Source organism: Myxocyprinus asiaticus, chromosome 35, assembly GCF_019703515.2.
Source record: "Myxocyprinus asiaticus isolate MX2 ecotype Aquarium Trade chromosome 35, UBuf_Myxa_2, whole genome shotgun sequence".
In the NCBI taxonomy this organism is placed as follows: domain Eukaryota; kingdom Metazoa; phylum Chordata; class Actinopteri; order Cypriniformes; family Catostomidae; genus Myxocyprinus; species Myxocyprinus asiaticus.
Genome location: NC_059378.1, coordinates 39,923,388 through 39,948,066, shown reverse-complemented (window position 1 = coordinate 39,948,066; position 24,679 = coordinate 39,923,388). Strand labels below are relative to the sequence as shown.

Here is a 24,679-nt window from a genome sequence, read left to right as displayed (position 1 = left end):
TCGGTTAAAAATAACTCCAGTTTTGTCATAGTGGAAATGTGAGAGAATCTGTTTGTGTTTCTCTAGTTTGAGAAGATGGAGTGGGCCACATGGACATCTGTGCTAGGCACCACCTGTGAGGGCATCTGGCCGACGCTCAGTTTCGTCAACGCTTCTTCACTTACCAAAGACAAGAAGCTACTGGCTACCGGAGACGACTTTGGCTTTGTCAAGCTCTTTAGTTTTCCCTGCAAGGTCTGAAGCTTTAGTGTCAAACACAGATTTATAAAAGCATGTGCATAAAGAATCTTGTCTCTAACTAATTTCATTGTTTGACCGAGATTTAAAGGGATAGTTCACCCAAAAATGAAATTTTTTTCATCATTTATTCACCCTCGTGTTGTTCCAAACCCATTTTACTTTCTTTTATCTGTGGAAACAAGATGTTTGACAGAATTTTCAAGCTTTTTTTTTTCTCCATACAATGAAAATGAATGGGAAGTTGGTCTATAAAGCTCCAAAAATTACAAGAAAGCATGATAAATGTACCAGTAATCAATATGAGTCAAGTGCTGTATTCCATATCTCAACAGCCTTGTGTGCAGAGGAATTAAAACTATTAAAAGCACACAAGATGTTTAACAGAATAATTTGGAACAACATGAAGTGGAGTAAATTCTGAAAAGATTTCATTTTTGGAAAACGTCATGGTTACTGGTGTAACCTCCGTTCCCTGATGGAGGGAACGAGACGTTGGTGTCGATGTAGTGACACTAGGGGTCACTCTTGGGAGCCCAAGACACCTCTGGTCTTTGATAAAAGGCCAATGAAAATTGGCAAGTGGTATTTGCATGCCACTCCCCCGAACATACGGGTATAAAAGGAGCTGGTATGCAACCACTCATTCAGGTTTTACGCTGAGGAGCCGATATAAGGTCCGGCCATTTCAGCGGGTAGTTCAGCGTTGTGGCAGGAGGGACCAACGTCTCGTTCCCTCCATCAGGGAACGGAGGTTACACCAGTAACCATGACGTTCCCCATCTGTCACTCACTCGACGTTGGTGTCGATGTAGTGACACTAGGGGTCTCTATACAAAACGCCACAAGGCTGAACTGTGTTACGTGAACTGGCGGTGTGTGGTGGGCAGACTTGCTGTGTGCCTCATAGCCAGCACACCAGGTCGACACGTAACCTCCCCCAACACAGTTATGAGTGTCGAACGGCCCTTTTTGGGGACAAGTCGACTACCCAGAGATAGAGACAGGCTTAACCCAGTCATGGCCTCTTTCCCCTTCTCTTTTTCCACTCCCTAAAAAGAAGGGGGATTATCCGACTGGGCCGCCAGGTCTAGTCGGGGGGTGTCCCTCCCAAGGGGAGGACACCGCGGAGACCACACCTCGCCCCAAGAGAGGGGGGATATTTAAGTGGAAGAATACATCACATGGTCTTTCCAACCATGTGGAGAGCCTTCAAGGTAGATCCTACCCAATGGGGGAGGAGTTACTACAACATGGAGACTGAGGGGCTCTGCCCAAGGAAGACGCAGTTTGCCAGTAGGGAAACGAACTAGCGGAAGATATAGATCGCATGGGGTTAGCCTTACAGGGAACCGCCACATGCGGAGCACCTACCCCAGAACCGGGCTCCTAGTTAGCGCGTGTACTGGGCCGGCAGCGAGTCTCTCCGAAAACTCGACTGCCACAGGGCTCGGAGGAAGTCAACCAGGGAACAACCTTTGTGAACACTACTGGGAATTAACAGCGCACGTCTTCAGCTCAAAAGGAGGTGGAAGGCGCTATGTGCAAGCGATACACCCGGCCGGCTATCCCGGGCTTATCCGCTTGTGTTGCGTGCCACTACCTGGAACGAAACCGGTTCCACCCGGAGGTTGTAGAACCTTGCAAAGGTGTTGGATGTTGCCCAGCCCGCTGCTCTGCAATGTCTGTTAGAGAGGCACCTCTGGCCAGGGCCCAAGAAGCCGCTACACCACGAGTAGAATGGGCTCGTAGCCCTACCGGGGGCAGCATGTTTTGGGCGAGACATGCCATAGTTATGGCGTCAATGAGCCAGTGGGCGATCCTCTGCTTGGAGACAGCGCTTCCTTTCCGCTGTGCACCGAAGCAGACAAAGAGCTGCTCAGAGAGTCTAAAGCTCTGCGTGCGATCCAAATAGATGCGCAAAGCGCGCACCGGACACTGGTGCTGCTAACTCCGTTGGAGGAGACGGCGGGCGAGTTATGACATACAGCAGGAGCGCAGACCGCCTTGGCGGTTGACATATGCTACCGCTGCCGTGCTGTCTGTCCGAACTAGCACGTGCTTGCCCTGGATCAACGGCCGGAACCTCCGCAGGGCGAGCAGAATTGCCAGTAACTCGAGGCAGTTGATGTGCCAACGCAGCTGCAGACCCGTCTAGAGGCCGGCAGCTGCGTGCCCGTTGCCAACAGCGCCCCAGCCCATTTTGGAGGCGTCTGTCGTGACCACGACGCGCCTGGAGACCAGTTCTAGCGGAAAACCTGCTCGTGGAAACGAGAGGTCGCTCCAAGGGCTGAAAAGACGGTGACAGACCGACGTAATGGCCACGCGGTGTGTCCCGTGGCGCCATGCCCGTCTCGGGACTCGAGTCTGGAGCCAGTGCTGAAGCGGCATCATATGCATCAACCCGAGCGGGGTGGCCACCGCCGAGGACGCCATATGCCCCAGGAGCCTCTGAAAATGTTTCAGTGGAACCGCTGTTTTCTGTTTGAACGCCTTCAAACAGGCCAGCACCGACTGGGCGCGCTCGTTCATAAGGTGTGCCGTCAAGGAGACTGAGTCCAACTCCAAACCGAGAAAAGAGATGCTCTGAACCGGGAGGAGCTTGCTCTTTTCCCAGCTGACCCGAAACCCTAGTCGGCTGAGGTGTGAGAGCACCAGGTCCCTGTGTGCGCATAACCCGTCTTGAGAGTGAGCTAGGATTAGCCAGTCGTCGAGATAGTTGAGAATGCGAATGCCCACCTCCCTTAACGGGGCAAGGGCAGCCTCTGCGATCTTCGTAAAGACGCGAGGAGACAGGGACAGGCCGAAAGGGAGGACTTGTACCGATACGCCTGACCCTCGAACGCAAACCGCAGGAAGGGTCTGTGTCGAGGAAGGATCGAGACGTGAAAGTACGCATCCTTCGGGTCTACCGCCGCAAACCAATCTTGATGCCGGACGCTCGCTAGAATGCGTCTTTGCGTCAGCATCTTGAACAGGAGTCTGTGTAAGGCCCGGTTCAGTACTCGCAGGTCCAAGATTGGCCGCAACCCACCGCCTTTTTTCGGTACAATGAAGTAGGGGCTGTAAAACCCCCTCTTCATCTCGGCTGGAGGGACAGGTTCTATCGCGTCCTTCCGTAGGAGGGTAGCGATCTCCGCGCAAGGTAGCAGCGTTTCCATCTTTCACCAAGGTGAAGTGGACACCGCTGGACCTGGGCGGATGCCCAGCGAAGTGAATCGTGCAGCCGAGTCGGACGGTCCGGACCAGCCCTCGCGACGGACTGGAAAGCGCAAGCCATGCACCCGAGTTCCGCGCAAGGGGGACCAAAGGGACAACGTCATCGGATGTACCGGCGGGTGGGGCCTCGCGGCGGGGTGGAGCTTGAGGTGCCACACCACATCGTGGCCGTGCTGAGTCCGAGGACATCGAAGCACTTACCTGGCTCCTTGTGACCACCCCCGGAACAGCCTGGGACGGGGGAGGAAGAGGCCTGTCCTCATGACCCGTGGAGACTGTCACATCGGGGCGGATTTGTGCCACAGCTGGGCGCTCAGGGCGGGAGACCGCCGCTGGAGCGCCAACCTGCCAAATGGAGTGGTGGACGGTGGTCGTGATGCCAGCCGTACACACCGAATATGTGACCCAGGGAACAAGGAAACCACTCTTGCGGAGCTCTTGAGTACTGCAGCCACTTGGGCATGCAGCGCAATTAAATGCAAAAGGTAACAAAAAGAAGATCTGCTTACCAGCTCCAGAGCAGCGGGTTTCGTTGTCCCTGGGTCGCCCGTCTCAGGGGCGCTTCGAAGACCTCCGTGTGTTCTTCGGTGCCGGCTGTGAGACGGGTGGCGTCGGCTTCCTGCGGTGGGCTCCATGCCGGGGCCAGGCCGAAGGGGCGGGCTGCGGCGGAGCCGGTGCAGTCACCACAGGGGGACGCCCTCGGCGATGAGTAGATGGGGGGATCTTGAGCCACGCCGGGGCAGGACAAGCCGGCTAGCATCCATCTACTGCTCTACCATCGAGAACTGCTGGGCAAAGTCCTCGACAGTGTCGCCGAATAGGCCCGCCTGGAAAATGGGGGCAGCAAGGAATCGTGTCCTGTCGGCCTCACCCATCTCGACCAGGTTGAGCCAAAGGTGGCGCTCCTGGACCACTAGTGTGGCCATCGTCCGCCCGGGAGACCGCGCCGTGACCTCCGTCGCTCGGAGAGCGAGGTCGGTCGTCGAGCGCAGTTCCTGCATCAATCCCGGGGCGGAACTACCCTCGTGCAGTTCCTTTAGCGCCTTGGCAGACTTGCAGGAGAGCCATGGCGTGCAGGGCGGAGGCGGCTTGTCCAGCCTCCCGCGATCTTGTCAGCTCTTCATGCACTTCCGGGAAGAAAGGAACGGGGCGGGGCGTGGCTTTGAGCGGCGCCGCGAGCCCAGGAACCAATCACAGAGCCGCGAGGGTTCAGGGAAGAGCAGTGAAATCCACTCTAACCGACGCTCGCGGCTGTCCGGGAAAGCATGTCGTCATCTCCGCGTCAGCCTGTGACTGGGCGATCGACCCCGGCGGACTCACCCGGAAGCCCGATCGGGGCAGACGAGCGTGCTTGGGAATGGGAGTTCCGCGGGGGGATACCCGGCGGAGGCGGTCCCATTGGGGTCCCCAAATCGCCCCCAGTGCTAGCCGCGCTGGCCTCAAACCCGTGGGTAAAAGGACCGAGGCGGGAGCCTCTGGGGTGGCTCGCTTCCTTACGAAGGCGAGCCGCGACCGCAACGTTGCCATGGACACATTCTCGCAATGAGAATGTGACCATCCACGAACGCTGTCTCCGCGTGAGCAGTGCCCAGACGCGAAAGACAGTGATCGTGACCGTCAGAAGGCGAGAGATAACGAGCACAACCAGGAATAACACACAATCGGAAAAGCATCTTTGAAAAGACGCGTCTTTAAAAAGACGTTCCGTGTGTGCGCTCTTTTAGATAAATATATACTCTTTTAGAGGGGAAAAATGCTCTTTCAGAAAATATACTCTCTAGTTTTTCTGCCGAAGCGCCCAGGGGCATTCTCTGCAGTGCACCAGTGCAGAGGAGGGAGAAGCCGCTGAAATGCGCCGTCAGATCCAGCAGGTGAATGAACAGTAGTATTCAGCTCAATGAGCATGACCGTTCGGCTCCGAAGAGAAAATCTGAATGAGTGGTTGCATACCAGCTCCTTTTATACCCGTATGTTCGGGGGAGTGGCATGCAAATACCACTCGCCAATTTTCATTGGCCTTTTATCAAAGACCAGAGGTGTCTCGGGCTCCCAAGAGTGACCCCTAGTGTCACTACATCGACACCAACGTCGAGTGAGTGACAGATGGGGAACTATTTCTTTAACACTGGAAATGTTGCAGATTTACTCAGGAAAGCTATAATATAGGGAAGAATGTTTCAACACTGCTGTTTTTACTCAATACAGGGTCAATTTGCCAAGTTTAAAAAGTATGTGGCCCACAGTGCCAATGTGACAAACGTGCGTTGGTCCAACGATGATGCAATGCTGCTGTCAGTGGGTGGAGCCGACACAGCCTTCATGATCTGGGCGAGAGAAGGGATCGGTCCACGTGAGAGCAAAGCCGTAGACAGTGAGGAATCAGATGAAGATGCAGAGGAGGATGGAGGTAACGTTATTTTGTACGTATGTGCAAGTGCGATTAAATGTAATTAAGTTCCATTAAGTGACAGTGATCTGGTGATAGTCGACCGAATTGCGGAAATGTTTACGTGTGTGCGTTTAGGTTATGACAGTGATGTCGCTCGAGAAAAGAACGTGGACTACACGACGAAGATCTACGCTGTCAGTATAAGACAAATGATGGGTGTAAAGCCACACCAGCAACAGAAAGAGATTCTAGTGGATGAGAGGTAATGAATCAAACACACTAGTTCTGTTCCAAAACCTAGTTTAAAAACCTTCTAAAAGCTCGTTTACACTAAACGTGACCTTGCGATAAAAAAAGCTAGACGCAGTGCCATGAATGCTTTGACAGTTGAAGTTCTTTTTAACTTGACACAGATTCTAAATGCAGCGGAATGCATCCGTAGGAAAATAATTGAAAAATAGCAAGGACAGATGCAATAACCCTTTCGGTGTGAACAACCCCTAAGGCAGCATTCCAGTAGAGTTTGACATTAGCATGTTGCAAAACTAACTAAAAAGATACTCTGTTTAGCATAAATAAAGCATAGCCTTACAATTAATTCAAAACAAGGTTTCTTGGAAGGCAGTCTAATATTTATGTCTACATTTTGGAACAGCTTTTGCATGGAACAAATATTACATGTTGAATATTTGCCAAATTATATGACAAAGTAACTTTTGAAAAGTTTATTCCATGTCGAATATTTGACCAATGATATGACAGTTATACTTTTAAAAGTATAAATATTCTATACAGAGTATTTGAAAAATGATATGACAAATTAACTTTTAAAAAGTACAAATATTCCATCTAAAGTATTTGACAAATTTGATGACAAATTAACTTTTAAAAGTTCAAATAAAAGTACAAATATTCTATGTAAAGTATTTGAAAAATTCATTTTAAAAAGTGCAAATATTCCATGTTGAATATTTGACAAATTATATGACAATTATACTTTTAAAAGCACAAATATTTCATGTAGATTAGTAGAAAAAATAGATGACAAATTAACTTTTAAAAATTCAAATTTTCCATGTAGAATATTTAATACATTTTATGGCAAATTAACTTATAAAAGTACAAATATTCCATGTTTAGTATTTGAAAAATTATATGATAAATTCATTTTTAAAATGTACAATATTCCATGTAAAATATTTTATCATTTATATTACATATTTACTTTAAAAGTACAAACATTACAAGTAGAATATTTGACCAATGATATGACAATTATACTTTTGATAAAAGTATAAACATTCTATGTTCAATATTTCACAAATGTTATGACAAATTAACTTTTAAAAGTTCAAATGAAAGTACAAATATTCCATGTAGAGTATTTGAATTGATAAATTAACTTTTAAAAATTACAACTATTACATGTCGATTATTTGACCAATGATATGACAGTTATACTTTTAAAAGTGCACCTGTGATGCCTTATAACAGAATCCTCACAGAATGTTCACCTCATAAAAATGCAGATGCCTAGTTGACTGTGTTTATTTATTTCAAACATTGATGTTTGTGTTCTATAGACCTCCAGTGAGTCGAGCAGCACCATTACCTGAGAAACTGGTGAAGAACAACATTACAAAGAAGAAGAAACTCGTAGAGGTCAGCCGGGGTTATGAACTTATAAAGACACTAGGCTTTCTTAAATATTTTCCATGTGGAAATGTAATGTCCCAACCTCTGTGTTTGTGTTTGTAGGAGCTGTCTCTAGATCATGTTTTTGGCTACAGGGGCTTTGATTGTCGAAACAACCTTCACTACCTCAATGATGGAGCTGACATCATCTTCCACACCGCTGCTGCTGCTGTTATTCAAAACCTCTCTGCTGGTACACTTATTACTTTACATTTAAACACTGATTCACAATCAGCGCTGAGGCCCTTTAATCCTATCTGATTCTAGTCTAATGTAACCAGACTCTTTACTCTCAGAATAAAACCTGTTAAAAAAATTAACTTTTAAAAGTTACATTAAAAGTACATATATTCCATGTATAGTATTTGAAAAATTCTATGAAAAATTAACTTTAAACAGTACAAATATTCCATGTTAAATATTGGACAAATTATATGATAAATTAACTACTGTAGTACAAATATTCTGTGTTGAATATTTGACGAATAATATGACAAATTCACTTTTAAAAGTACAAATATTCCATGTTGAATATTTGACTAATTATATGACAAAGTAACTTTAAAAGTACAAATATTCAATGTTGAATATATGACAAATTATTTGACAAAATAACTTTTAAAAGTTCAAATACACGTACAAATATTACATGTTAAATATTGACAAATTATATGACAAAGTAACTTTAAAAGTACAAATATTCCATGTCGAATATTAAAAAATTATATGACAAATTAACTTTAAAAATATTTAAAGTCGAATATTTATATGCTAAATTAACTACTGTAGTAAAAATATTCTGTGTTGAATATTTGACAAATTACAGTATGTGACAAATTAACTTTTAAAAGTACAAATGTTCAATATACAGTATTTGACAAATTATTTGACAAAATAGCTTTTAAAAGTTCAAATAAAAGCACAAATATTCCATTTAGAATATAAAAAATTATATGACAAATTAACTTTAAAAAGTAGACATTTTACCTGTCAAATATTTATATGATAAATTAACTATTGTAGTAAAAAATGTTCTGTGTTGAATATTTGAAAATTATGTGAGAAATTTACATTTAAATGTACAAATATTCAATGCCATCTCTCAATTAGTATGACCTCATAAAATTGCATGTATAATAATTAAAAAAGCATGCCACACAGCATGCCACACAGTTTAATACTGTATATCATATTAATTGCCCATAATCTGTGGGTTTTTTTTAGGTACACAAAGCTTTTACCTGGAGCACACGGATGACATCCTTTGTTTAACTGTCAATCAACACCCCAAATATCAATACATCATCGCCACTGGGCAGATTGGTGAGTGTGTTCGTGTGAACGGCTTCTGTACGGAAAAAATCTGCACATACAGGGACAGTTTGTCTTCAAAAAATCTCTGTTCTCCACTTAATGCAAATTTATGCAACTTTCACCATCTAAATCATTTTCATTCACTTAAGTTGACTTGCTTTGGCTTTGTTCAGTGTGCACTGCTTGATTTTTGAGTTAATAACAAGCCTGCCTGTGATTTTGCTAATAATTTGTATTTCTCTGCTTTGGCACTAAGAGCAGCTCTTCTCATTGCTGTTTTTTTATTCATTACTGTCTCATCCGCTCATTCAACACATCACCACACAGGCGACATCACCGAACTGCCAGGTAGGACTGCAATACACTTCTGCCATGTGACTTCATTTGATCTCACTCACCTTTTCTGTTTGATCCCAGGACAGGCATGACACCCAGAGGGGTTTACCTTTAATAGCAGTGATCCCAAACTAATCCTGCTGCTCTAACCCTCAAAGTTTGCATAATACAATACATTACTTCTAAGAAAGCTAAGAGGTTTTAATTCATCCAACATTGGTTTGAATGAGTTTGTATTAAAGGAACTGTTTGGGAAGCACTATTTTATACTTTAGCTGTTAAAACTGATCCCAGACAAGAGTATTGATGGTTTCCCAGTGCCAAGCGGGCATGATCTGATGCCAGGCTTTTTGTGTGTCCTCCTGTAGGTCTTGCGCCGTCCATTCACGTGTGGGACGCCATGAGTAAACAGACGCTGTCTGTGCTGCGCTGTTCTCACGCTAAAGGGGTCGGATATGTGAACTTCAGCGCCACGGGAAAACTGCTGCTGTCTGTGGGGGTCGATCCGGAACATACCATCACTGTATGGAGATGGCAAGAAGGTGTGTGAAGTCAAAATGAAAAGGAGTTCGCAAATTCAGTAATGCAACACATTTCCAAGCCAAAAGGCATATTCATTAGAAGAAAAAAAAGGGTGGAAAAAGAGCTTTAGGATCTCTGAGCAGCTCTTTGTCTGCTTTGGTGCACAGCAGAAAGGAAGCGCTGTCTCCAAGCAGAGGATCGCCCACTGGCTCATTGACGCCATAGCTATGGCATATCACGCCCAGGACGTGCCGCCTCAGGTAGGGCTACGAGCCCATTCTACCAGGGGTGTAGCAGCCTCCTGGGCCCTGGCCAGAGGTGCCTCTCTGAAAAAATTGAAATGTGGTCTCTATTTGACAGGTGGTTGGAGGGGAGGGGTCGAAAAATAAGAGGGCTTGAAAGAAGCTGTTTCAAAGATAAACGATTATGAGGGTGTGATAGGGACCAAGGTAATCACAAGGAGAGATCACACCAGGAGAAGGAATGGCTTTCCAAAACAATGTTTAATTCATAAGAGGTGAAAAATGTGCAAAGAACTAGTGTTTAAAAGCAATCGTAAAAACAAGGTTACCTTAAAAAAAGCAGTCTAAAATCTAGGCCTGTTTTAGGTACTAACAGCAGTACCTACTCCCCTGGAAGCCGGAGTATATTGCGCTCAAGCAGCACTAGCAACCTTGTCCATGTGCTCCAAACAGTATTCATCCATCTTTTTTCCTCTCCCGTGGTTGTGGCTGGATTAAACACACAATTTTCCCACCTTTGCTAATTGGAACAAACCATTTAGTTTAACTTAAAATTAACTCTCACCTCCTCATTCTTAAATACAGTATCAATGAATAAATACATAAGAACAAAATTAAAGTTAAAACATATACAATAGGATGGATAAAACATTTGCACCATAAAACCCCAATAAATATTGTAAATTGCGAGTAAAACAAGAAACAAGTCCTTTACACACATTAAAATCCCATGATGGAGACCTACTCGCAGGCTATCACAGAGGGCAAACCATTTCGTTCCTTTGAATAAGTGCACCAATGAATTGTTCACAATATGACCGCAAACATGCATTATGAAAGTAAATTGATTTTGATTTCAAGTTGACTTTAGAAGTAACAGGTCAGATTATTGCGTGACTACACTATCAAATCAAATCAAATCAAATCACATCTCTTTATTGTCACACAGCCATATACACAAGTGCAATGGTGTGTGAAATTCTTGGGTGCAGTTCCGATCAACATAGCAGTCGTGACAGTGATGAGACATATACCAATTTACAATAACATCAAATTAACACAGCACAATTTAAACAACTGATGTACACATAATTACACTCAACAATATACAAATAATAACATACACTGTACAGTATACAATACACACAATATAGAATACACATTATTCAATAAAAATAAAAAATAAAAATATATAAAAAAGTATGTATAGTATATATAGAATGTACAGTAGGTTGTATTGTACTGTATTGACATTCAGGCTGTCGGTTGATAGTCAGTTGTTAAGAGAGAACATAATATAATAATAATAATATAATTTATGACAGTTCGGTGTGAGATATAAGAGTAAGGGTAATAAAGTCCAGTGCTGATGTATTTTGATCGTGGGAGATCAAGAGTTCAAAAGTCTGATTGCTTGGGGGAAGAAGCTATCATGGAGTCGGCTGGTGCGGGTCCTGATGCTGCGATACCGCCTGCCTGATGGTAGCAGTGAGAACAGCCCATGGCTCGGGTGGCTGGAGTCTCTGATGATCCTCCGAGCTTTTTTCACACACCGCCTGGTATAGATGTCCTGGAGGGAGGGAAGCTCACCTCCGATGATGTGTCTGGCAGTTCGCACCACCCTTTGCAGTGCTTTGTGGTTGTGGGCGGTGCTATTGCCATACCAGGCGGAGATACAGCCAGTCAGGATGCTCTCTACAGTGCAGGTGTAGAACCGTGTGAGGATGTGGCGATTCATTCCAAACTTCTTCAGCCGTCTCAGGAAGAAGAGGCACTGATGAGCCTTCTTCACAACGGCCTCAGTGTGGACGGACCATGTGAGTTCCTCAGTGATGTGGACACCGAGGAACTTGAAGCTGCTGACTCTCTCCACTGGTGCTCCATTGATGGTGATGGGACTGTGTTCTCTGTCTTTTCTTCTGAAGTCCACCACAAGCTCCTTTGTCTTACTGACGTTGAGGGAGAGGTTGTGCTTCTGACACCAGTGTGTCAGAGTGTGTACCTCCTCTCTGTAGGCTGTTTCATCATTGTCAGTGATCAGACCTACCACTGTCGTGTCATCAGCAAACTTAATGATGGCACTGGAGCTATGTGTTGCCACACAGTCATGTGTGTACAGGGAATACAGGAGTGGGCTGAGAACACAGCCCTGCGGGGCTCCAGTGTTGAGGGTCAGTGATGAGGAGATGTTGCTGCCTATTCTAACCACCTGGCGTCTGCTTGACAGGAAGTCCAGGATCCAGCTGCACAGCGAGCTGTTTAAGCCCAGAGCCCGGAGTTTCTCATCTAGCTTGGAGGGCACTATGGTGTTGAATGCTGAGCTGTAGTCTACAAACAGCATTCTCACATAAGTGTTCTTTTTTTCCAGGTGGTAGAGAGCAGTGTGTATTGTAGGTGCAATGGCATCATCAGTGGAACGGTTGTTGCGGTAAGCAATCTGCAATGGGTCAAGAGAGAGAGGCAATACAGAGCAGATGTAATCTCTGATTAGTCTCTCAAAACATTTGCTGATGATGGGGGTCAGAGCAACAGGACGCCAGTCATTTAAACAAGTTATTTTTGATTGTTTTGGAACAGGGACAATGGTGGATGTTTTAAAGCATGTGGGGACTACAGACAAAGAGAGGGAAAGGTTGAAAATGTCCGTAAAAACACCAGCCAGCTGGTTCGCGCACGCTCTGATGACGCGGCCCGGAATGCCGTCTGGGCCAGTGGCTTTGCGGATATTCACCCGTCAGAAGGATCGGGTTACATCCGCTACAGATACGGAGAGTGAACTAACCTCTGTAGCTTCAGCCGCGAGAGCTCTCTCTGCGAGGGCGGTGTTATTTCCCTCGAAACAAGCATAAAAAGTATTTAGCTCATCCGGGAGAGAGGCAGCGGTGTTCATGGCGGAGTTTTTATTCCCTTTAAAGTCCGTGATGATGTTAATTCCCTGCCACATGCTTCTAGAGTTGGTGGTGTTAAACTGTCCTTCAATCTTACTCCTGTACTGGCGTTTTGCGGTAACTGGCTTGTTTATGCTCCTCCACGTTCCCGGAATTAAAAGCGGAGGTCCGCACATTAAGTGCCGTGCGAACATCGCTATTGATCCAAGGTTTCTGATTCGGATAGATTCATACAGTTCTGGTTGGAACGACGTCCTCTACGCACGTTCTGATGAAACACATTACACTATCAGCGTAAAGCTCGATGTCGTCATCAGAGGCGGACCGGAACATCTCCCAGTCCGTGTGATCAAAACAGTCTTGTAGCGTAGAGTCTGATTGGTCCGACCAGCACTGGATCGTTCTGAGGGTGGGTGCTTCCTGTTTCAATTTCTGCCTGTAAGCGGGCAGAAGCAGAATGGAACAGTGGTCCGATTTGCCAAATGGTGGGCGGGGGAGGGATTTGTAGCCATCCCGGAACGGAGAGTAGCAATGGTCCAAAACCCGGTCCCCTTGTGTGTTGAAACTAATGTGCTGGTGATATTTTGGTGCGACTGATTTTAAACTGGCTTTATTAAAGTCCCCGGTCACAATGAACGCGGCCTCAGGGTGCGCGGTTTCCTGCTCACTTATACTCCCATACAGTTCCTTGAGTGCCCGGTCTGTGTCGGCTTGTGGCGGGATGTACACAGCAGTGATAATGACCGCTGTGAATTCCCTTGGTAGCCAGAATGGTCGACACAGAAGCATAAGAAATTCCAGATCAGGAGAGCAGAAAGACTTGATAGAATGTACGTTCCTCTGATCACACTAGGATTTGTTGATCATAAAACATACACCACCACCTCTGCTTTTACCTGAGAGGTCTTTCGCTCTGTCCGCTCGGTGCACGGAGAACCCCATGGGTTCAATGGCTGAGTCTGGAATCTCTGCAGACATCCAAGTTTCTGTTAGGCAGATAATGCAGCAGTCCCTTGTATCTCGTTGGAAAGAGATTGTTATCCAGAGACTGAACATTTGCCAGTAGAATAGTGGGTAGCGGGGGTCGATTTGCACGGCGTCTTACTCTGATGAGAACGCCGGCTCTGTTTCCCCTTTTCCTCCTGCGTTTCCGCGGCCGTGCTGCCCAGACAAAGGGCTCCACTTGCGTGTTTGAAAACAGCGGGTCGGCATTGAGGAATGTGAAGTCCGGTTTACGGTGTGAGATTGCTGAACCAATGTCCAAAAGTGTTTGTCTGTCGTAGACAATAAGGCAGACAACATCCAAGACAAAAAACATAAGAATTGTGAACAAAACATTACTATGTTGTGTCGGAGCTCGCAACGCAGCAGCCATACTTGGCGCCATCTTGAGTCCTACGCCTTCTATGGGGAAGAGACAGGTTTCAATTGTATTTTTCAATAAATAAATACAATAAAGAGAAAAGTAATGCATGTTATTTGAAAAAGTCTTTTCTGTGGTTTTTATGGTGTAAATTGAAAAGTAACGTGTGTCGGAGATGTGGCAAGACATACTTTGACATGTTGCACGGTGGTGTTTATATAAACGTTACCCAAGTTCAAATGTGTTCTCAGATAATTAAATCCTAAAAATAATGTAAAAAGTAATGAATGAACGAATACATTTATATAAATTAATAAATTAAAATAAATAACAACGTGTTACTTCACTTGTTACCTCCAAAAGTAATCTATGTAATCTGCATTAATTGTAATGCGCTACCCCAGAGATGGAAACTGCAGTCTGCGACTCGAACTCGAGTCGCACTTAAGTCGCAAAAAAAAAAGACTTGCGACTCATCTCAGATTCGGAAACAATTGGCTTGAGACTTGAATTGGACTCGAAACCATAGACTCGTGAAAAACACAAGTCATTTTGCGGTGCGACTACAGAGTTGACAACTCACCCTCTCTCTTCGTTTATGCACTGCCGATTTCTGTTAAGTGATATCAAATGGCAAGCATCAAAAGTGGAATGAAACAGCACTATTTGCTACCCGGATCAATGGACAAAGCAGCGCGAGCGCAGAGCAGGTGTGTTCATGCGTCTTGATCTCTCAACTTCACAGCGTAATCATTACAGCGCTGCTAGGACCAGTGTAAAGCATGGCACAAGTCACGAAAACATTTGAGTTCGGCACAGAATTCTCTGGTGCAAACCTCTCGGAGAGCAAACTAGTTTTAAACCACATTAAACAGCCCGACTAAACAGCATTAACACCTAGAAAACACTGGGACATGCACAGACATAAATTAGCAGACTTTTCACACATCACCACCTTTATCATGAATTTACTATAGTAACAATAACTGTATTGACTGTCGTATTTTAGGCAGAAATATATTCATAATATAATAGGCTACATTAGGGGAGTGAGGGAATATAATTCAACTATGGCAGTTTATAAATGTTTATATTTTGTATTTGTTTCAAATGTGTTTAGGATACTGTTTTTCTTTACAAAAAATGCCAAAGTTTGTTTTATAGAAATCATGTTACATTTTACCATGGTAGTGACGATCCATTCTTGGTTTTATCTGAGTTTACCATGGTCTTGTTACAAATAAATACCACTATTTAAATGATAAAAACTATGGTTAATTTTCATAAGGGCAAATGCAAAATAGAATAAAAGGGCTTTAAAGCCCTAAAGAATTATGGACAAAGCTAGTTTTTCTTTTGTGTAAAATCTGTTCTCTTTTAATGCAAAAAAAATTGATAGTTTATTGATTGTTTACTGAAAAAAAATAATCTATGATTAAAGTAAAAGCTTATGTACTTTATTAGTGAATTAGCCTTTTACATGGTTTATTAAACTAATCAGCTGCAGATAAAGAACTATTGCCCAAAAAACTCCAAAAAACTTTTTTTTAAAAACTTGGACTTGTGACCAAAGACTTGAGACTTGACTTAACGTGTCTGCGCTACCCCAAACCCTAGTTGACGATGTGCTAGTTTCTTCTCTGTTTTCAGGGTCCAAAGTTTGCAGTAAGGGCGGTCACACGGATCGGATCTTCGTGGTGGAGTTCAGGCCGGACTCGGACACCCAGTTTGTTTCAGTGGGAATCAAACACATCAAGTTCTGGACGCTGGTGGGTGGGTCTCTGCTGTATAAGAAAGGAGTGATCGGAGCGGTGGAAGATGGCCGCATGCAGACCATGCTCTCTGTAGCGTTTGGAGCTGTGAGTCACATTGATTTTTATTTGGTTATGATGCAGATTTTGACCCAAATTGACTTTCTGTAGATGTATTATAGAACAGAATAGAAAATAAAATTATGTCTATTTTAGGACCTTATATATATATATATATATATATATTACACACCGATCAGCCACAACATTAAAACCACCTACCTAATATTCTGTAGGTCCGCCTCGTGCTGCCAAAACAGTGCCAACCAGCATCTCAGAATAGCATTCTGAGATGATATTCTTGTCAACCCAATTGTACAGAGCGATTATCTGAGTTACCGTAGACTTTGTCAGTTCAAACCAGTCTGGCCATTCTCTGTTGACCTCTCTCATCAACAAGGCAGAAATGCCGCTCACTGGATGTTTTTTGTTTTCGGCACCATTCTGAGTAAATTCTAGAGACTGTTGTGTGTGAAAATCCCAGGAGATCAGCAGTTACAGAAATACTCAAACCAGCCCATCTGGCACCAACAATCATGCCACGGTCCAAATCACTGAGATCACATTTTTTCCCCATTCTAATGGTTGATGTGAACATTAACTGAAGCTCCTGACCTGTATCTGCATGATTTTATGCACTGCACTGCTGCCACATGATTGGCTGATTAGATAATCACATGGATGATTGTTGGTGCCAGACGGGCTGGTTTGAGTATTTCTGTAACTGCTGATCTCCTGGGATTTTCACACACAACAGTCTCTAGAATTTACTCAGAATGATGCCAAAAATAAAAAACATCCTGTGAGCGGCAGTTCTGTGGATGGAAACGTCTTGTTGATGAGAGAGGTCAACAGAGAATGGCCAGTCTGGTTAGAACTGATAAAGTCTACGGTAACTCAGATAACCGCTCTGTACAATTATGGTGAGAAGAATCTCTCTGAATGCTATTCTGAGATGAGGGTTGGCGCTGTTTTGGCGGCACGAAGGGGACCTGCACAATATTAGGCAGGTGGTTTTAATGTTGTGGCTGATTGGTGTATATACTGGGTAAAATATAACCCAGACAGACTGAATTATTGTAGTTAAACAACATAAAATGTAATGTACATGACATTTTCCATGCAATATAAAATATAGAAATAGAGAATAGTGAATTATAAGTGTAAATGTATGACCATCTACTGTTCTACAATTATTATATTACTGGTATTTATAATATATATGTAAATTTTTATCTAATAGTTTTTTTTTTCAATCTAATTTTTAGATAAAAGTTACTGGTATCGGAATCAATTCCAATACTGCGCTTACATACTTGTATCCGTGTTCATAAAAATGCTCCGATACCAAAAACCGATACCATCCATTCTACGAATGTCATTCCATAAACATTCAGTGCACAAATTAAAATCATGCTATGTCTTAGTGTGATTATTAAACTGCAAAGGCTGCGATTTAATGAGATAAATATATAGTTTGCATGTGCTGCATGCTTCAAAGTAAATAGATCTTGTTTTAAGAATTTTTTAATGTAAATGTGAAGTCGGCTGCTCATACCAAGGAGCTCTAAAACACCATCATGAGCATTGCATGCTCTGTTTGTAGCAGATGACAGCGAACAGAGCACTAATTCACTATGTAGTGTGCAGCACATACAGACTACATATTTATTTCATTAAATAGCAGCCTTTTATGGTTTGATAATTACATTGGGTCACGTAGTGACTGGCTTTCCGGAGGTGAGAAGCTACTATCACAGAAACACACAGAAACAGAAAGAGCTTCACCGCAAAATAAAAGCTTCCGCCAAAATAAAAGTTCTATTTAATGGAAAAAAAAGTATGACAGAAATATATCACTACAGTATATTCACTGTAATACTACTACTACTACTAATAATAATAATAAATCAATAGTAATTGTATAATATTTAAGCAATATCTCACATCTGTAATGCTCTATTATGCAGCAGTATTTTGTATTGTGCTCTGAGGTTCTGTATAAAAGCTCTTCATTTGATAAAAATGAAGTAATAATACAATATTATGTTGAAAATAAAATGTTCTATTTTCATTTGATTACAGTTTTAATGACTTAATTTATTTAGACCCTATTTTGATGATAAAATTTAAATAAACTGTTAAATATGGATTTCAGAAAAAATAAAAAATAAAAAATAAAAAACAGGTATTGGTATCAGCGAGTAACGAAAAGTATCGGTACTCGTACTTGTTCTCCAAAAAAAGGTATCAGGACATCCTTATAGTATATTAACTCAAATCTAATCATCTAGAGTTTCAAAAAATGGGACAAATTTTAAAGATCAGTACACATGACAAGCTTCTAAAATACATAACTTTCCCAGCAGAAACTGGACATCTGGTCACAGTATTTTTGAATATATGAATATGTTTGTGACTTTAGTAAATTTGCGGTACATTTGAAACACTCAGACTGTAATGTCATATGTTTCTTGTGTCTGGTAGAATAACCTGACGTTTACTGGTGCGATAAACGGTGATGTGTACGTGTGGCGGGAGCATTTCCTGGTGCGTGTAGTAGCTAAAGCACACACTGGACCTGTGTTCACCATGTACACGACACTCAGAGACGGACTCATAGTGACCGGAGGCAAAGAGAGACCGTGAGTACAACTCTACACCACACACTTAGACACTTGTTGACTGTGTCCAAACAATTGACCGGTTCTGTATATTGTGTTTCATGTGCAGGACTAAAGAGGGCGGGGCTGTGAAACTGTGGGATCAGGAGATGAAGAGATGCAGAGCGTTTCAACTAGAGACTGGACTTCCTATAGAAACTGTTAGATCTGTGTGCAGAGGAAAGGTGAGCACAACATTGCTCAAATCGTCATGGTTGTGGTTTATTCAAACAATGTATTGGAATAGTAATGAGAAGTATGCATTCAAGCATTCATTTTTATAACAGTGTGTTGATTGAAGTGTAACTTTAAGTAGAAAGACAATAGGTAATGTGTTCTTTATGGAATAACAGGGAAAGATCTTGGTGGGAACGAAGGATGGCGAGATCATCGAGGTGGGAGAGAAGAACGCCGCCTCCAACACCATGATAAACGGACACACACAGGGCCGTATCTGGGGTCTGGCCACCCACCCCTCTAAAGACGTCTTTATTTCAGCCAGCGATGACGGAACCATCCGCATCTGGGACCTCGCTGATAAGGTCAGGCTGGGATTTTGAGTGTTAATGGGTAGTTAACATATAATTTGTTCAGACATTTTTTAATCAGCATCAAGATTTTGGGTTTCAATTTTTTGCATGTATAGAAGAATATCTCAACTCTGTAGGTCCATACAATGCAAGTGAATGCTGGCCAGAACTTTGAAGCTCCAAAAAGCACATAAAGGCAGCATAAATTATATGCTGTATAAAAGTAACCATACAGAATTTTATATGGAATAAAATTAATCCATACAACTCCAGTGGTTTAATCCATGTCTTCAGAAGCGATATGATAGGTGTGGGTGAGAAACAGGTCAATATTTAAGTCCACTTTCACTGCATACACAACCTTACCCCCCTTAAATGCATATGTGGGTCAAAAAAGACCCAGGTGAAATCTAGATTTCTTTTATGAATTCTTTATAAAACTACTTTTTTGTTGTTGTTTTTTTAAAGTAAAATCAACTGTAATAGTTTTATTTATTATTTTACATTTTTAAATGTAAAAACACATACCTTAAAAGTACAGTGGCCTAGGATAAAATGTTTATTTGTTTGTTTGTTTTTTACAAGAAGATTTGTTATAAACTTGAAAAATAATAACCTTATTTAGTCTATATTGCTGTGTGAATTGGAGACTCTAAATTGCCCCGTAGGTGTGAGTGAGAGTCCCCCAGCCACTGGGGGTTGCGTCAGGAAGTGCATCCGGCATAAAACCTGTGCCAAGTCAAATATGCGCATCACGGATGGTCCGCTGTGGTGACCCCTAATGGGAGCAGCCCAAAGAAAAAGAAGAGGAGTCTATATTGCTGTATGACACTATATTTCTACAGTATATTACTCTATGTAGCTATATTTGTTGTTCGGAGTGGTGATGCATACTAAAAAAAAAGTTGCAGGTTCAAACACACTAGGATCCAGAATAGATCCAGGAGCTATTACCATTGTGCCCTTGCTGTGAATAAGGCATTTATTTATTTTTGCTTCATGTGGACTGTCCCTGTAATTAATTGGTATAATGTCATGCACTTTAGATAAAAGCATTGGCTAAACGACAACTTGCTATATTTGCATACAACACATAAATATGAATGTGAACATGGTATTTAACATATACAGTATTTAAGTACATAAATGAAAATAATTAATGTATTATTGTTAAATGCACTGAATACCATAGTAAACACATATGGGCCATATACGACCCACATATGCATTCTAGGGATATTGATGCAAATTTTCGTATAATTAAAAAAATATTCAACTAAATGTTAAAAAAGTCAGTACACCCTAATTGAGGAATACCTGGAGTGGCAGATCAAAAGATCACTTCATGTTAAAATTATAGTCAAAATGTAGACTGCTGTGCGGTTTTTGATCCACATATGCGTTCTAGGGTTAATATGAACCTACAGTTTACAGGGTTCCCAAATGCATGGAAAACCTGTGTGACGAGGAGAAGGGCGTGGCCGGGCTGTGAGTGTGCAGGCCTGGTGCTGAGTGGCCCAATCAGTGGGAGAGAGATAAGAGGAGGAGTCGGGAGTGACTCCTCCTCTTATCTCTCTCCTGCTGATTGGGCCACTCAGCATCAGGTGCGCACACCCACAGCCCGGCCACGCCCTTCTCCTCATCACAACCTGAAAATAAGTTTTTGCAATACGTGTAAATAGCAAATGACACACAGCGTGGCTATTTGCTTTCCAATAGTCTAGCAGAAACACACAAACTGAAAACAAACTGCACCCTCTGTGTTGCTTCAGTGGTGTAGTGTGTAACGACGGTGTGGATGTGTTTTTTTCGTGCGGATGACCCGGGTTCGATTCTGCCTTTTGTCCCACTTTTTCCCATCCATATTTTCTTTAATACTTCTTATAGTTAAAAAAAATATATATAATATAAAGGTTGATTTGGTCACGGTAAAGGTCAGGGAGTTGAGAGAAAGGTTTTATCCGGGTAAGAATAACCATGGTTTTACTATAGTAATATTGTAGTAACCATGTTTTTGGTTCAGCCATAGTTTTAATGCAATTAATCATGGTGTTATTATAGTAACCATGTTTAATTTTGTGGTTTCTATGATTTAACTACAAAATACCATGGTGATACTATGGTTACTGTAGTAAAACCTGCCTAACTCTGCCATTAATAAAATATTTTTTAATTTAAAGTTTCTAGTTTAAATTACGAATAACAGGAAAAGTCACAGAAATGAATTGGTCATAAGGAGTGGTAACCCGGCTCATAATTCTCTGTAAATATATTGTTTTCCATCCAGAAACTTCTGAACAAAGTGAGTCTTGGTCACCCAGCAAAGTGCACGGCGTACAGTCCGAACGGTGAAATGGTGTCGATCGGGATGGAGAATGGAGAGTTTATAGTGCTGCTGGTGAATTCACTGACCGTATGGGGCAAAAAGAGGGACCGCAGCGTTGCCATTCAGGACATACGGTCAGAACTCTGGACAAAATGAAAGCATTAATACATAAATGAATTTTATCAAGTAATAATATTCATTTTCAATAATATTTCTCCTCTTGTTCACAGGTTTAGTTCTGATAACAGACTTTTGGCCGTTGGGTCAGTAGAGTGTGCTGTGGATTTTTATGATCTCACACTCGGCCCGTCTCTAAACCGAATCGGTTATTGTAAAGATATTCCTGGCTTTGTCATCCAGCTGGACTTTTCTGCTGACAGCAAATACATTGAGGTACAAATACTTTCACAAAACATGAACAAGAGCAGGTGATTAATAACATACACAACTGATATAGCAAGTCTAATTTGAATGTGTGCATGTGTGTGTCTGTTTTCAGGTCTCTACAGGTTCATATAAGCGGCAGATACATGAGGTTCCCAGCGGAAAGATCGTCACAGAGCAAACCCTGATTGACAGGATCACCTGGGCTACCTGGACCAGGTAAGAACATTCTCAATCAAAACGTACCCACAAAATTTGCTGAGTTCATTCACCGTAGTAATTCCCATATCTTGAACAGTGTTCTTGGTGATGAGGTTCTGGGCATCTGGCCGCGTAATGCTGAGAAGGCTGACGTGAACTGCGCGTGTGTTTCTCATGCTGGACTGAACGTCGTCACTGGAGATGATTTTGGTCTCGTCAAACTCTTCGACTTCCCCTGCTCTGAGAAATTTGTAAGTTAAAGGGCTCATGTCATGCTTTTTTTTCCCCTTAAGGTTCACTTATAATGTTAGTAAAGTTTTTGTTTGCACAAAAAACAGTCATAATGTAGAAATGCACAGTGATGGGTTAGTTACTCTAAAAAAGTAATTAATTACTAACTACTAATTACATCTTCTACAGTGTAATTAGATTACTGTACTAATTACTCTGTCTGAAAAGTAATTTAATTACTTATTACTAATTACTTTCTAAAACCCTGATCAACCTCGACCAGATAAAAAATACATGGATAGACATGAAACTGTTCTTTTTAATTCTTTCAAATAAATCATATAAAATCAAATAAATTATTCATGATCTGGCCAAAGAATTTAAAGGGGCAGCGTAAATTAGAAAACATACATTTTAACATTAGATGTTACATTTTTATTTTAAATTCACTATTGTTTTATATAGAATTGTTCTATAGTCCATACAACATTTAATGCAATTACATCAGAAGTAACTGTAATTAAATTACTGTAATTCTAGTAATCCCATACTTTACTTTTTTCAATGAAAAAGTAATTTGATGACAGTAATTAATTACTTAGTAATGCATTACACCCAACACTGGTAATACATTACCCTTTTCCACCCTGTCTCTGGCCCTCTGTCTAAAACACTCTGTGTTTCTGTGTACTTCATTTATAAGACTGGCTAACATTTGTGCAGAGCAAACATACAAGCGATTTACAAAATCCCCTGAAAGCACTCAATCCAGCCAGTCATTAATAGCTATATGTCCCAATTTATGTGAAGCACGCAGTCAAACTACTACAGTTGTTCCGCCTGAAATAACAATTGAGAACTGAACAAAATCGCCACACTGTTTCTCCCCAGCAGGTATACAAGATTGGTGAGAACGGTAAAAATAGTCCCGACTAACACAAGCTGTGAATGTGAAGGGTTAGTAAATCTGTATCCATCTGTAGGTTGAGTGTTACAAGTGACGGTCAGCCGTGTCTTGTCTCCTCTCGCCTTGCCGCTTTAATATGCATCTGGTGTCAGGAAATAATAGATGTTTGCCGGCTGAGGAGAAAGATATAGTGCAGTTTACTGAAATGTTTCTGTTCAAAATGTTTCTTGAAAAAAATCAGAATACATGGTTGTTTTTGAATGGCCGTCAGTGGGGAAACATGACATTATGCACCGGAGGGTGTAGTTCCTGCATATACCATCTGGAGTTGAGAACGTGGTGGCCGACTGAATTCCGATATATATGACTGCACTGCCTTGAGTGGCTTATTACTTTATTCTAGAGACATGTGAGGGATTTACTGATGGTTTGTGTTTCCTCTTCACAGGCCAAACATAAACGATACTTTGGTCACTCTGCCCATGTGACCAACATTCGTTTTTCTTATGATGACAAATTTGTGATTAGTGTAGGAGGCAACGACTGTAGGTGAGCTATCTGTCTGTCTGTCTGTCGTTCTATATATCTGTCTGTCTGTCTCATTCTATCTATCTATCTATCTATCTATCTATCTATCTATCTATCTATCTGTCTGTCTCTCTGTCTGTCTGTCATTCTATATATTTGTCTGTCTGTCTGTCTGTCATTCTATCTATATATCTGTCTGTCTGTCTGTCTGTCTATCTATCTCTCTGTCTGTCTGTCATTCTATCTATCTATCTGTCTGTCTGTCTGTCTATCTATCTCTCTGTCTGTCTGTCTTTGTCTGTCTGTCATTCTATCTATCTATCTATCTATATATCTGTCTGTCTGTCTGTCTCAGTCTGTCTGTCTGTCATTCTGTCTATCTGTATCTATCTGTCTGTCTGTCTGTCTGTCATTCTGTCTATCTATCTATCTATATATCTATCGATCTCTCTCTCTGTCTGTCTGTCTGTCTGTCTGTCGTTCTATATATCTATCTCTCTGTCTGTCTGTCAATCTATCTATCTATCTGTCTGTTTGTCTGTCTATCTCTCTCTCTGTCTGTCTGTCTGTCGTTCTATATATTTGTCTGTCTGTCATTCTGTCTATCTATCTATCTGTCTATCTCTCTCTGTCTGTCTGTCTGTCATTCTGTATATCTGTCTGTGTCTGTCTGTCTGTCTGTCGTTCTATATATTTGTCTGTCTGTCTGTCATTCTATCTATCTATCTATCTATATATCTATCTATCGATCTCTCTCTCTGTCTGTCTGTCTGTCTGTCGTTCTATATATCTATCTCTCTGTCTGTCTGTCTGTCTGTCTGTCGTTCTATATATTTGTCTGTCTGTCAATCTATTTATCTCTCTGTCTGTCTGTCTGTTGTTCTATATATTTG

The 24,679-nt window shown here is 42.2% G+C and overlaps 1 protein-coding gene across 3 annotated transcripts in view; it reads left to right on the top strand.

The window, feature by feature from the left end:
* The window catches only part of LOC127426019 (echinoderm microtubule-associated protein-like 6), a 92,488-nt gene that overhangs the window by 64,143 nt on the left and 3,666 nt on the right, over window positions 1-24,679 (top strand). The window contains exons 25-41 of one of the 3 annotated variants that reach the window (XM_051672448.1): window positions 67-234; window positions 5,662-5,863; window positions 5,981-6,107; window positions 7,429-7,507; window positions 7,604-7,733; window positions 8,765-8,863; window positions 9,182-9,202; window positions 9,559-9,732; window positions 15,856-16,064; window positions 18,504-18,661; window positions 18,750-18,864; window positions 19,033-19,221; window positions 21,497-21,669; window positions 21,766-21,928; window positions 22,035-22,138; window positions 22,218-22,371; window positions 23,707-23,807. In XM_051672448.1, coding sequence (XP_051528408.1) covers window positions 67-234; window positions 5,662-5,863; window positions 5,981-6,107; window positions 7,429-7,507; window positions 7,604-7,733; window positions 8,765-8,863; window positions 9,182-9,202; window positions 9,559-9,732; window positions 15,856-16,064; window positions 18,504-18,661; window positions 18,750-18,864; window positions 19,033-19,221; window positions 21,497-21,669; window positions 21,766-21,928; window positions 22,035-22,138; window positions 22,218-22,371; window positions 23,707-23,807 — 2,366 coding nt within the window. Of the gene's footprint in view, window positions 1-66; window positions 235-5,661; window positions 5,864-5,980; window positions 6,108-7,428; window positions 7,508-7,603; window positions 7,734-8,764; window positions 8,885-9,181; window positions 9,203-9,558; window positions 9,733-15,855; window positions 16,065-18,503; window positions 18,662-18,749; window positions 18,865-19,032; window positions 19,222-21,496; window positions 21,670-21,765; window positions 21,929-22,034; window positions 22,139-22,217; window positions 22,372-23,706; window positions 23,808-24,679 lie in introns of all 3 variants that reach the window. The other 2 variants (XM_051672447.1, XM_051672445.1) reach the window with 2 other exon arrangements.